Source organism: Chironomus tepperi, unplaced genomic scaffold, assembly GCF_022539635.2.
Source record: "Chironomus tepperi strain 1889 unplaced genomic scaffold, CSIRO-AGI_Ctep_v1 contig_454, whole genome shotgun sequence".
In the NCBI taxonomy this organism is placed as follows: Eukaryota; Metazoa; Arthropoda; class Insecta; order Diptera; family Chironomidae; genus Chironomus; species Chironomus tepperi.
Window position 1 is genome coordinate 169,221 of NW_027226576.1, and position 14,342 is coordinate 183,562.

General features: G+C 27.3%; 2 protein-coding genes across 2 annotated transcripts; one reads left to right on the forward strand and one right to left on the reverse strand.

The window, feature by feature from the left end:
- Positions 1 to 67: 67 nt before the first annotated feature.
- LOC139098938 (facilitated trehalose transporter Tret1-like) lies at positions 68 to 10,815 on the forward strand. Its single transcript, XM_070651319.1, is given in 10 exon segments — positions 68 to 507; positions 3,013 to 3,387; positions 3,454 to 3,768; positions 3,827 to 4,066; positions 6,483 to 6,608; positions 7,364 to 7,535; positions 7,886 to 8,668; positions 8,864 to 8,980; positions 9,046 to 9,162; positions 9,165 to 10,815. Coding segments are annotated over 10 exon segments (2,328 nt in total). The 5' UTR covers positions 68 to 465; the 3' UTR covers positions 9,206 to 10,815.
- A 1,433-nt stretch (positions 10,816 to 12,248) lies between these two features.
- Sans (SAM_USH1G_HARP domain-containing protein Sans) lies at positions 12,249 to 14,151 on the reverse strand. Its single transcript, XM_070651140.1, has 2 exons — positions 13,885 to 14,151; positions 12,249 to 13,732 (listed from the first exon to the last, which is right to left on the reverse strand). Exons 1-2 carry the CDS (start codon positions 13,902 to 13,904, stop codon positions 12,382 to 12,384), a joined length of 1,371 nt encoding a protein of 456 aa, XP_070507241.1. The 5' UTR covers positions 13,905 to 14,151; the 3' UTR covers positions 12,249 to 12,381.
- Between the last annotated feature and the right edge of the window lie 191 nt (positions 14,152 to 14,342).

A 14,342-nucleotide genomic window follows, 5' to 3' on the forward strand; every position in this document is an offset into this window, starting at 1 on the left:
GAATACTTTTGAACCGATTTTTCATTTATTTCTTATAATTTAAAGTAATTTATTTGTAAAGTTTCATTTCAATCGTATGTTTCTTTACGTTTACAAGTGCAGGAATAATCGAAAAAATGTTTAATACTTGCAATACAATCATTAAACTTTACTTCTTCATCAATGACCTTGTTAGTTATTGAAAGATAATTAAGAATTATATAATATTTTGTGGAATTCAATTTCTATAGGAAAATATTTAATTTAATCGTGTTTTAAAAGTGAAATCAGACTAAATTAGTTGTAAGAATTATTTTCCAAAAATTTCTGACGTCAAAGTGAAGTTGAATGTGAAATTGGAAGAGATATTTTAGCGAAGAAAATACATTCGCGAATAAAATAGTGTGTGTACGTGCTTGAATAACACACAATTTTTAATAACTGGAAGTTCAGTGACTAATTTAAGCATAATATCAAAAAAACAAAATGAGCCGATTAGTTGACAAAATAAAAGGAATGGCAAGTCAGGTACGTCATCATAAGACCAAAAATAAGAAAACATGATTACCAGTGAAATCAGACAAAAATATTTTCCTAAAAATTTATGTAGTATTAGTAAAGTTATTAACTAATTAATTTTTTTATTTTTTTAACTACCTATCTAAGTTGGTTTTTTTTAAATTTCTTTTAAATTGCTGACGTCTTTTTTTCTTCTTTCTTTATTTTAAAAGTAGAACGCAAATAAAAATAAAATCTGCCATGATCATTTAAATAGCAATTCTATTGATATTTAAGAATAGCTATAGTTCAAAGTCGAATTAATTGTCAGACAAGAGTAATAAAATAAATTGTTAACAATGTCTTTATATTGAGACCCGCAATGCTATGATTTTCTTTGACATTAGTAATTTGAAAGTAAAAAAGTTTGTGATTGCTATATTGTATTTATAAAAACATGATGGAATTTAAGAAAATAAGTCAAAAATTGTATATGTTTCAAAACTTCTTTTAATTAAATTATTGACTGCACGATTCTTTTTGACCCAAAATTTTTCTTTTCTTCGTGTATTTTTCTTTTTTGAAACACACACCTCTGATTCAATGACAAGTAAAAAGAAATTTTTGTACATATACACGTGTCATTTTTTTGCTTTTCACTGAAAAAGTGGATATCAATGACATCAAAAGTCAATGCATTTTCATGATCAGTTTGAAAATTAACTCATTTTAAGAGAAAGAATTATAAATAATTCCTTATCATTTATTTAACCTTCATATCAGTTTACATACATACATGTCAATCATTAAAGAACCTTTCTGAATCGAGGAAATTTCTAAACTTTAGTAATCAGAATGCTTTATTTACTTATTACGTTCGCTTTTTAGGAGGAAGGTTTGAGGGTGTGATTTAACAGTTTAAATCACTTGAAACTAGTTTAAACAAAATATAAGAATCATCCCAAAAGGAATTTCGGTACGAGGCTTCAAAAGCTTTTAAAGTTTACAAAACTTTTCGACAATGTGTATGTTAATATACTGTATTATTTCCAAAGCAAATCAAATTAAGAAGCTTTTAGGCATCGTCAAAGCTCTTTTATTAACTCCAAATAAAAGCCCATCTTCGTGTGGCATTGTGACTATGCTTTCTCGAAATCCTGGTCCCGATAAATTTTCATGTGTGGAAATATTACAAAATCGAATTAATTTTTTTTTAAAAAAAACCAAAAAAAAAATTTTTCCAAATAATTTTTAAAAATTGACACTTAATATTATAAAATTATCTAAAAATTACAATTTTCAATCCCGACTTTTGAAATTTTCGGGAAAACATAATTGTGACGCTCGGGATTAAATCTTAATATAAAGCTAAATACATACAATTAAATTTTCAGTAAATAGAGACTCAAAAGGGAAAAAGACACATTTCGTTCGCAACGTGTATATAGAAGTTTTAACTTTTATTATTTATAACATTAAAAATGAATTTTTACGAAATTCTTACCGGTGTTTAGTAGAAAATCCCAAAAGGCAGAAATCAACATTTTATTTCATATTAAATCAAAATATTAATTCAGGAACTGAATTTTGTACGCACTAAATGTTGTCAAGATAGTAAAGAAAAAATAGATATCGTGAATCGATTTCGTTTTCAGACAATTCGTCGTCAGAGGACTATTAAAATGTGTTTACAACTTAACAAAAACAATTCAAAGATGTTCAGCACAAAAGCTTTTTTTATTACAAACTACAGCTGTGAAGAGCTTTTTGAAATGTTGAAGCTTTTCTGAAGGTCAAAATAAATAAATAATTAATAATATCATTCTCAATCTCTTTCAATTCTATAATAAATATAATAATTTGTTTATTTAAAAATATAAGACAACCGGAAGATTTTATATTAATTTTTTTTTGTCAAGATTTTTTCATAATCTCCTGAAAATACTGTTTCTGTTTCTAATCTCTTATCAACAAAATGATTTTATTAGACAAATATTACGAATTCTTAAATATTTATTTTTAAATGTTGTATATTAAACAAAAAAAAAAACTTCCCAGTGATCAATAAAAAGTCAATTTATTTAAATTTAAGCTTCTTTTTCATTATATTTTTATTAATAGACTTAAGTAAAATAGAAAAAAAAGCATCATAAATATATAATATTATATATACTATATATATTTATATATTAAAATATTAATTTTAAATCAACAAACTTATAAATTCACTTTTAGAAAATATCAAATTCTAAAATGTTAAATTTCAGAATTCATGTTTGTCTACTGATAGTGATAGATGTCCACATTAAATGTAATATAACACTGAAAAAAAAAATATATTAAAGTAATTTTAGCGCATGAAAACTATTTCTACTACTCTGGGAAATATTTTATTTATTTGCTTTCTTGTTATCAATTGCCCAAAAAAACATATTTAAAGTAATGTCTGATTTCGTTAGCATAAGTTAGTAGTTTTTTTTTGAAAACACGCCTGTTAAAATTTTTTTTTTTTTTTCTTAAATCTCTAATTTGAAGGAGGATCCTTTACAACAAGGCTATAGCAGAGTTAGCACAAATCCCGATGTTGGGGTTGAGGCACTTTCGAATTCGACGACATCAACAAGTCTAGATACAGTCGTTATTGATACTTCTACCGATAATATATCAAATTCACCAAAGTTGTTAAAACAAAAGCAAAGAACTTTTAGTCCAATACTTGAATCAGAAGATACAACAAATCCTTTTGCTGAGGATATAAAAGAGTTGGCAATAAGAACAAAAAAGGGCATTAAATTTGACGAAGACGAAGAGGAAGGCGATCGTTTTGATGAAGAAGAAGCATTCAGGAAAAAACGCGAACACTTTCAAAAAACAAAATCAAAATCAGAGCACAAAAGTATTTTGATTAGGGTAAATTTTTGATTGAATTTGAAACAAAAAAGATGTGTATATAATGCTATTTTTTATTTTATTAAGGATCTTCGTACCTTTCTTGACGGTGGTGATAGAGTAAATTATCAGTCAAAAAAACACGTTTCACTTGATGTAAAATCTTCAAAGCAATTAGAAAATCTGTTGAAAGGATCAGGATCTTCAGAGGATGAGTTTGAAAATCAACGGAAATCATTCCAAGCAAGAAAACACAAAAGTTTGGACCCTCGACATATTTCTTTCAAACTAGATAAAGAACCATCGCCGGAATCTAGTAGTGAGGAAGATTACGATTGTGAAAGAACTAGTTTATTGCAAATTGACCCTGATATTACAAAGCCAGTAGTAATTGATTTGAAAGTAATTATTTCTCATATTTTCGATTTAGATCTTATCAATGACCATATAATTTTTAAAGGATTTAGATTCTTCAAGCGACGAGGAAGAAGAGTTACAAAATAACCGAAGACAATTTCAGCAAGCCAGATCAGTTAGTAGTGCCTCAAAAAAATCAATTAGTTTCTTTGATATGGAACTCAACAATAAGGATGACAATCTGCGTCATACTGTACCATTTGTACGACAAATCACAGAAGATGGAAAACCAAAGTTAGAAATTTATAGACCAACAACAAATCCCATTTACATTTATACTCAGGTAAGAAGTCATTTTATAATTTAAGGTTGTGGAAATTTGCCATCATTTATTAGAAAGTTTTAAAAGTCTCCTATAGCGTATGTCACAATATAGATCTATTCCTGAACAAATTTCATTAATATTTTATGTGACTAAGACTTCATTCATAGCAATGTCTCAAAAATTAAAAAAGAATACTAGCGTTTTCAACATGCTTATAGAAATTGAAATGAACAATGTTATCAATATCAATATTTTATAAAAAAAAAAAAAAAGATTGCTTTCAATAAAATAATATTCAGTTTGTTGGGTCATGATCGAACAATTACGAACTCCAAACGAATGTGATGAAAATTTTTATATACAACATTTGACGTATAAAAACAATTACTTGCATGCTTCCACTTGATGAATTTGATAAGACATTCAGTGTCAGAAACAATATAGGCAAAAATTAATTTCAATATTAAAATAATTTCTTGGAACACAGTAGAATTTTTTTTGCAAAAAATAATTTTCGAAATTTCAATAGAAAATATTTAGATGCATATCTGAAAACATATCTATTGGAAAAATGTTTATAATTTTTTTTGGAAGAAAAAAAATATTAAGTATCTAGATAACCTTAACATGCAAGTATTTTAAATTAACTTATTATAGAAGTTTTGGTCAGAAATGACGTTTTCTGGTTTAAAGTACTAATTTTTAAAATGATTCAAATGATTTCATTGTTTGTGCATCAAATAGACAGATGTTAAATTTTCCTACTGTGCGTCATTTACATATTTTTATGTTTTTGAAATTATTTTACAGAAATCATTGTTTCTGTATCTTAGGCTGATTTTTATCTGATCTATATACAAATTTATAAAAATAATATTTTAAGAAATAATAATTATAGCGCAAATAAAGTCCGCTGAAGCATTTTGCGAGTGGTAATTTAAGAAGTTAGAGTTCGATTACCTAATATTAGTACTAAACCCTCTATACAATCGAGCCATTTCAATTCAAGGAATAATAATGCTTTTTGTTTATACACGAGAAATTTATTTTGGATGACAGTCGCAAATATTTTTTAATCTTTAAAAATAAAATGCAAACAATAAAATATGTTCAAATTAAAAAAAAAATAAAACAATTATTTTTAAACAAATGATTTGTCTTAAAATATGACTATATTTTTCATATTTTCCTAACTTCATTTCAAAAAGCTATTCAATTAATTATCTCATTTGCTTTGGTTATTCTTTTTTTTCTGCAAGGATTGAATAGCCAACCCTTAAAAACTGATATATTTCCTTTTCGTTTAAATTATTATTATTTGTGCTCTGCATTTTTTAATTGCTGCAATAAATATATTTATTTTTCATTCTAAATGAAATCATTCTTTCAGTTGTTGCTAATATAGTGATACTAAAATTGAGTGAGATTTTTGAAACGAAAAATACTCTCATTAACTTTATAAATATATACCGTATCAATCTCCCTTAATTGTTCAGTTAATAAAGCGACTTTAGATTAAACGATTGAATATTTTATTAAAGTTATGTTTTGATAATTAAAATTCTTAAAATTAGAAAAAAGTTACAGCCTGAAAGCTGTAACATATATTGCACAAATCTACATCTAATAAAAATCCATTATGAAAATTTTAAAAATTCCTTACAAAATTGTGTCTAGTACAAAACTGACGACCAATTGAAACAAATGGAAAGATAATAATTTAAAAGTGAAGAAAATAAAGTGAGAAAGAATAAGGAAACAATTAAGAGTTAATAAAACTGTACTTCTAAATTTTATGAAAATTACTACAAAATTTGATTTGGTAGCATTGAGGTTCAATTATGAAAATGTGCTATGTAGGGTCAAAGTGAAGATTCTATTATGCTATGTATGCAAAAGTGCGTCCAAAATATTTAGGGCTTCAATTGACTGTGATTGTATTTTTATGAGCAATGAATTTTATAACACTAATGTCTTCCTAACTATACAAATACTGTAATTTTGGTACTTAACATTACTACAAGTGTATCAAGTAGAACTTTTTAGTTGAGAAGCAAAATCATTGTTGAACAGAAAAGGTTATTTAAAGTGTCACGTAATAAAAAATTCGTAAAAAAATTCTCTAAAAGAAAATTTCATGGAAAATTATCTAATTTCCTCAAAACATAAAAAAGTTATAATACTCCTAAAGCCCTTTAAACATTGTAGTCTATCGTTTGTTTTTATTCCTAATCTTTAATTGTTCTTCATAAAAAAAGAAATATGGTGAAAATTTTAATGAGAGCAGACACTCACGTGTCATTTTCAATACCAGCTGAGGAGCCAAGAGCAAAATGCACTAATTCACAGGCAAATTTCAATAATAATTACTATTATTTAAATTCATATTTGGTTTATTCTGCAATTATAATTATAATTATTAAATTTGTTTCAGATTTTGGCAGCCATTGCTGTTTCAATGGGCTCAATGGTAGTGGGATTTTCTTCAGCGTATACTTCTCCTGCTTTAGTTTCTATGCGAGATCCTAATATCACATCATTTGATGTTACTGAACAAGAAGTAAGTATATAATATAAAGTGCTCATGAAAAAAAAAAAAATATCTGCTTTAAAATTTTAATGTTTGATAAACACTAACACTACAAAAGAAAATTGTTAAAAAATTTTACTTTCAGGAGCATTTTGTTAGTACAGAAGCATTACAAATGCTTTATTATGTACAAGCCAAAAAAGTTAAAAAATAATGTATCTTTCAATATTTGTATAAAAAAAATTTTGATTGTAATTAATTTTATAATCTTTAAAATTTATCATTGTTTACATTACCATACAATCAATATCATGAGTTAAAGAAAAAAATGTTATTAAGTTGCTATACAATTCATTGCGATTCTTTTTTGTTAATTTCTAAATAAGATTTGCCCATTAGGCAGTAAAAATAATCATGGTTTCGATTTTCGCTTTGCGAATTTTTTTTCAAAATTATTTAATTTTTGGTACTAAATTTATTTAACATTATATTGATTGAGTATAGAAAGACTGTTTAACTTTAAAACCTAAAGAGGTAGCTCAAATATATTTCTAAATGATTATTTAAATTATAAAAATATTTTTTAATTGTTAATAAAAAAAGCAGGTTTTTTTTATAATTTTTTTCATGAGTGTTCATAAGTTATGTTTTAATTTAATGATTCAATACGGGTATAAAAATGTATGCATTATCGGTATACATAGTTTAATTGTTAAGATTAGATAACAAAATAATGTTAACAAAATTTTTGCAATAAATTATGCATTTTTTTTTTTTTATATTAGGCAAGTTGGGTTGGTGGATTGATGCCGTTAGCAGGTTTGGCTGGTGGAATAGCAGGTGGTCCTTTTATTGAATATTTAGGACGCAAAAATACAATTTTAGCAACTGCACCACCATTTATTGTCGCATGGCTACTAATTGCATGCGCTAGTTCTATAGGGATGGTTTTAGCAGGCAAGTTGAAACACTATTTAATAAATATTTCGAAGAATATATGCTGTAATTTTATATTATCGCAATTTCATGTTTACGATTCAATCTAATCTAAAACAAAAATTACTAAAGTCCTATCGAGTCACTTCAGCGCATTTTTTTCCTAGCAACCAGTAATTGGTTGATAAATTAAAGCAAATCAATTCGCATTTTTGAGAAGCGTTTTCATCAATAAACGCAATACTTTATGGAACTGAACTATTTAAACAAACCAAAGCATTCTACTGTGTCTAGATAAAAAAAAATTAGCTTCCGCCAAAAGATATGGAAATGAAATGAAAATTAAAATCAATTTTTAATTATTTTTATAGGTCGAGCTCTCTCAGGATTTTGTGTAGGAATAGCATCGCTTTCTTTACCTGTTTACTTAGGAGAAACCGTCCAACCGGAAGTAAGAGGAACCTTAGGACTCTTACCGACAGCTTTTGGTAATATCGGTATTTTACTGTGCTTTGTCGCTGGTAAATATGTTAATTGGTCTGGCCTGGCATTTTTGGGAAGTGTTCTTCCTGTACCCTTCCTTATATTAATGTTTTTGATTCCGGAAACACCGAGATGGTTTGTGTCCAGAGGAAGAGAAGAAAGAGCACGTAAAGCTTTGCAATGGTTACGTGGTAAACAAGCAGACGTTGAACCCGAACTGAAAGGAATAGTTAAATCTCATTGTGATGCTGAACGCCATGCAACTCAAAATGCAGTTTTTGATTTGATGAAAAGAAATAACCTAAAACCTTTAATGATTTCACTTGGCTTGATGTTCTTTCAACAATTATCAGGAATAAATGCCGTCATATTTTATACTGTTTCCATTTTTAAAGATGCTGGGAGTACGATTGATGAAAATTTATGTACAATTATTGTAGGAGTAGTTAACTTTGGAGCTGTTTTTATGGCAACCATTTTAATTGATCGCTTAGGACGAAAAATACTTCTGTACATATCAGAAGTGGCAATGATTATAACACTAATGACATTAGGAACATTTTTCTATTACAAAAATTCTGGAAATGACGTTTCACACATTGGATGGCTACCTCTTGTTAGTTTTGTTTTATATGTCATAGGATTTTCGAGTGGAATGGGACCGATTCCTTGTAAGTAACTTGAGTCAATCTATATGAAAACGTAATAAGTCATTATTAGGATCAAACTAAAGAAAAAATTGTACCAAATCCAAATATTTTTTGAGCTTTGTAGTTTTAGGAAATTAGAACAGCATTATATTTTCATTTGGATTGATACAAGACTTTCAAAATATTTTGACTAACTTTATATTAATTTATAATTAGGGTTGATGCTGGGAGAAATTTTGCCAGGAAAAATAAGAGGATCCGCTGCATCAGTTGCGACTGCTTTCAATTGGACATGTACTTTTATTGTTACGAAAACGTTTGCTGACATAATTGGTAACGAAAAAAAAAAATATTACAAATATTTGTGTCTATAATAATTTAATTGTAATCATTTTTAGCTGCTATTGGAAATCATGGAGCATTTTGGTTTTTTGGAGTAATTTGCATTGTTGGATTGTTCTTTACTATATTTTATGTACCAGAAACTCAAGGAAAATCTCTTGAAGAAATTGAAAGGAAGATGATGGGCCGAGTAAGAAAAATGAGTTCGGTTGCTAACATGAAGCCCCTCAGTTTTAATATGTAACAAGCATAAAAAATAATTTTGTTTATATTTACAACGTTTTATGATGCGAATATATTGTAATTGCTTTTTAGATAATCATGTTCTTGCATTTTTTCACGTGAGAATTGCAAAACTATTAAAAAAATTTCAAATACGGAAATAGTGCCTATAATTCCAAAAACCACATTAAAAATGATAGTGTCATTGTCGAAATATTTGCAAAAAACCTTAGCCAACATGCAAATTAGTCCGGGCGATATCTTTACACCACGAGCGAATTAATGAACAACTAAATTTTGGAGAAGAAAATTCACGCTGCATTTTCGGATATATGAGTAAAAATAAAAGCGTGTAAAAAAAGGTGAAAACTAAAGCTGATTATTAAAAATTTCTGATTTTCATGATTCAGGCAAAAGTCAAAAATGATTTTGAGTGTTGACTTACTTTGTTTGCATCATAAAAATTGGGTTACTATGGTTTTTACATTTGGAAAATGTGGTTTTTCATATAACCTTCAGGTCTTTAGAAATCTGCACATGTTTAAAAACATATTGCTGTTAGTAGAGGAATAGTTCGAGCAAAGATAGAACTTCGTACGTATTTGGATGAGCGAAGCTCTAAAATAATTTTGCGTTGAACGAAGCAAAGCGAATCGAAAATTAGAGAAAATGTCGACCGAACAGCCTCTCTTCTGATCAAATGAGATCGGTGAAACAGTGTGAATATTTCTATAAAACGTGATCAGCTTCATTATTAGTTGTTATTTCAGTTTTAAAAACTATTGATAATTATGGACTAATTCTTTTTATAAGCTTATTTCGAATTTAACTTCAGAATCTTTTATTTTTTCTTTTTATTTTTATCTCTCCAAGCTTATCCCGCCTAGAAGTAAAATTAATTTTTTTTATCAATATATCAATATATTTGTGAATTGTTATGATAATATTTTTATAAAATCTGACTCATTGACTTATCTTTTATTGTCATTATAAAGCAGACAAATTAGCTATTTTGAATCTGATGAAATCAGATGTGAATAAATGTAAATGTGATAAGTTGTATGAAATGTATATCAAACAACTATAAATTTTGATTGAAATGAGTTACATAAAATATGAACAAAATTTAAAAACGGATAATTTGAATGCTTAGTTGGAATAATTTGAGCTTTAATTGCTTGATAGCAAAAACTGATTAGCTGAGTTCCTAGACAAGAGAATCTCATTCAATATTTTTAATCTTGCCATAATAAATAAAAAATTGACTTTGAAATTTTAAAAAGAATTTCTTAAAAGTCTTAAAGGCTTTAGTTTGAATTTGCAATAATTTTCTTGATGTTGATAAAGTTAAATAAATTAAATATGAAAAAAAAAAACATAATATATCAATCTATCCACATCTTTATGTTTATTATCTCAAGAATCATGACATAAAATATCATATTTTTTATAGTCTTATATTGTTGCCATCAGTAAATTGCAATATAAATGTAACTATCATTATATTCTTTAAATAATATCATATGCTTATGTATAATTATTATAAAGTTTGTAGATCAATTGTTTTATCGAATAAAGCAGTAAAACACTTTAGTTATTATATATTTTTAACTTTTTTAATTTAGATATGCATGTTTTATGTGAAACAAAATATTTATTATTTTCAGAATTGAGCGCATTTTCCTGAAAGCAAAGCTAACTTTTGTTCGCATTTTGTCCGTAAGGTGTCCCGGAATACTCGTTAAATTAACCTTTTCAAAAATCTCTCCGGTCGTGGGTTAAAGTCTCAATTTTACAACTTTTAATGTTTTGATTGAGTCGATATTAAAACAACAATTTTCAGAAATTCAAAACCTCATTTTTACCAAATCTTAATTTTACGAAATGCTCATTTTTACGAATGACTCATTTTTCGGTGATTCCACCGATGAATTTTTTCACAAAAAATGATTTTTTTCTTAATTTATTCACTTTTTCATTACTTTTAATGCCCTATATCATGTATTTACCTATTTACTACCGTTATATGTCATCTGGTACCTTTAATATACTTTAATTAAGGAAATATTTCCATTTTTATGCCCGTTACTTTTACTTTTTTTTTGGAATTTGTTGTTTTTGCATCATTCAAAAGCAAAATTTAGGCAATTTAAACACTTTTACAGCTTCTTTGGTGGTCTAATAGACGGTTCCTTATCTTATGCATCTTATATTGCGCTTATCAGGGCTCAAAATCAAGCTATTAAGCTAAAATTATTAAAAATTCTCAATGTTGAAAAAAAGTATAAGTAACGAAATTCCTAATCCGCGTGAAAACAAATTTTTAAAATCAAAATTATAACTTAATTAACAGCAATTGCTGTTAATTGCTGTTAAAAAATGAGTACTTCGTAAAAATGAGGTTTCGTATTTCTGAAAATCGTTATTTTAATATGGACTAGTTTTGATTGTGTACTCGAAAAATGCGTTTTGGTCTGTCTCGTATAACATTGTGTATACTGGTTTTCAAGTTGTGTGTAAGTTGTCGTTCCCCTATTTTAATTGAGTTTGATAAAGTTTGTAACCTAGCAATTATTTTTCTTTTATTATAAATAATTTAAGAAAATTAAAACAACAAAATTTTATATTTAATATGTGGAATCAACTGTTCAAGAGCTCTAGAGTGCTTGCATTGGGCGTGTTTAAAAATCAATTTCGCAATGCAAGAAAAAACTTCTCAATTTTGTCATCTGTGAAAATATTTGAACAAAAAATTGGTTCATTAAGCTTTTTGAATACACCATTATTGCAACCATCAATGATACCAATTACAGATCAGAGAGGAATGAAGCAAGTTGGGAACTGTAAAAGGAGATGTAAAGATTGCTATTATGTTGTAAGACAAGAGCGATTATATGTTATGTGTAAGACACATCCTCGACACAAGCAAATGTCTATGAAGAAACGTCAAAAAAATACTTTAATTCTTACTGATGCAACTCAATCGATTCAAAGAGCTTGGTAAAGAGAAATGATTTGGAAAAAATAGTATAACTAATTTAGAATTGCAAATAAAATTTTATTTCTTATTACGTGTATTATTAATAGTATGTAATACTTATTTTTTGTGTTTATAAAAAAATACCTATATAAATATTCATTGAGTACGATTATATGAAATGTAAAATTATTCAAAGTCGACTATCCAAAATTGCTCCTGGATTATTAAGAGCATTTTTTCGTTCTTGTATAGCAACTGCTAGTCTTCTATAAGGCCCAAGTGGAAGATTTAAATATTTAAGATCTTCCTCAGTTAGTAACATTAAAGTATCCAAATCTATTTGATGTTTGAGTAAAAGTTCCAAATGTTCTTCTAATGAATACGCTGCTAAAAATCGTTTTAAAGTTTGATGTGGATCTTCACATTCGTCACTTGAATTTTGACTTGCATCTGATTCTTCTGAATCAGAAATAATAAGTTGTCTTTGCCTTGATTTTTTTGATGCTGTATTAGTTTTAGTACTTGATGATTCACTTGAAGGATTAGAAATTTGATCAACTGAAGACAGAGCTGATGTTATAGAATGGGGTATAGAAAGTGTACCTATCATAGGTCTTTCAAAAAGTCCAGTAGCCTTTTGATTTGAAATATCGTCTGTTAAATCAGGAGAATTTGATGAAAGTAAATTCGGTTGACTTAAACATCTAGACATAGATCGGACCATTCTTTGCTCGCCGTTAATGTTTCCCGATTCAAAATTGAAAATATCGGCAATTCTTCCGCGTCTTTCAATATTTGAGTTTTGTAAAGTTCCGATGTAAATAACATCTGAATCTTTTCGATTCAACTCAACATTTCTGATCGTTTCTTTTATTTCCGTTGTATTTGCCTGGCGAACTTGTTTTAAAGCTTGAATTTTTCGTTGTGCTGCACCACGTTGCACAATTGTTCCATTTCCTACAAGAGCACTGTATTTATTATCTTGGTTAAATAAATTTGAATCTTTAATGCGACTAAGGTTTCCTGAACTTCCACTGAAAAACTTATATTTCATTGCTTTAAGAACATTCGTTTTTTCAGATTCTTCCTCCTTTTTTTGTTGACGTTTCATAAACTCTTTTATTCTTTTCTCTGACTGTTTCTTAGCCTTTTCCTTAAGGCTTTTTACTTTTTTCGGGTCACTAGTTTCTAAATGTCCTGCAGAATTATCTAAATAATGTAAAATTTCTTCTCGATTATTTATGGCTGCAAGTTGTTGAGGATTATGATTATCAATATCAAGTGCGTAAATATTTGCTCCAAATTTAACTAAAAAATCTACACACGAAAAGTGCCCTTTTGCGCTTGCCAAATGCAGTGCTGAATTTCCAAATTGATCTGTTTTATCTGGATCACCACCTCGTCCAATCAAAAGTCGTAGAGCATCAGTTTTTCCTTCAAATGCCGCCCATAAAACAGGAGTCATTCCATCATTATCTTTAGAATTTATCTCTTTTTTAGTTGCTTCCTTCAATACTTCACATAAACCATCTCGAGCAGCTCTAAAATAAATAGAAAATATTTTATGTACAATGATATGAACACATTATCAATCGATTTATTGGTGTTCTACTTTATCACGTAGAAATACTATCTCAAAGTAGGTATATTACATAAATGATATCATTCAGTAATAATTATTTTTATTACTTACTTATGATATCGATCACTCATTTTTGTATTATTTTTTTTTTATATTTTTTAAATTAAAAAAAAAAAAAACTTGAGAAATTGTTTTAAAAAAATAATAAAATATGAAAATAAAGAGACTGAAAATAAAATTTTAGCTAGCGTTCATTACAAATTCATTAATTTAATTTAAAAAATATCACTTCTTGAATAATTAAATTTAAAGAGAATGAATTAAAAAATTATATATTATAAAAATACTTCTTTTTTAAAAGAAAATGAAATGAACTAAATATATATATGTATATATAAAAAAAGAGGGACTGCAACTTATAGAATTCCATGAAAAAATATGGGTATTTCAATAAGACTACACGCTTTTAATTCACCGCCTCGTCTCGTTAGCAACAATTTTTCTGGTTAAATTAAATTTTTTTTTTTTGAAGTCGACTGGAATATTGTAGACTTTATTTGTACAAAAAT

What these genes read in the sequence shown, in the direction of transcription:
- Sans (XM_070651140.1), bottom strand. Translation starts at nt 13,904, where the DNA reads ATGAGTGATCGATATCATAA. An exon ending in ATGAGTGATCGATATCATAA is followed by an intron (nt 13,733 to 13,884) that starts GTAAGTAATAAA and finishes TATTTATTTTAG; the next exon opens with AGCTGCTCGAGATGGTTTAT.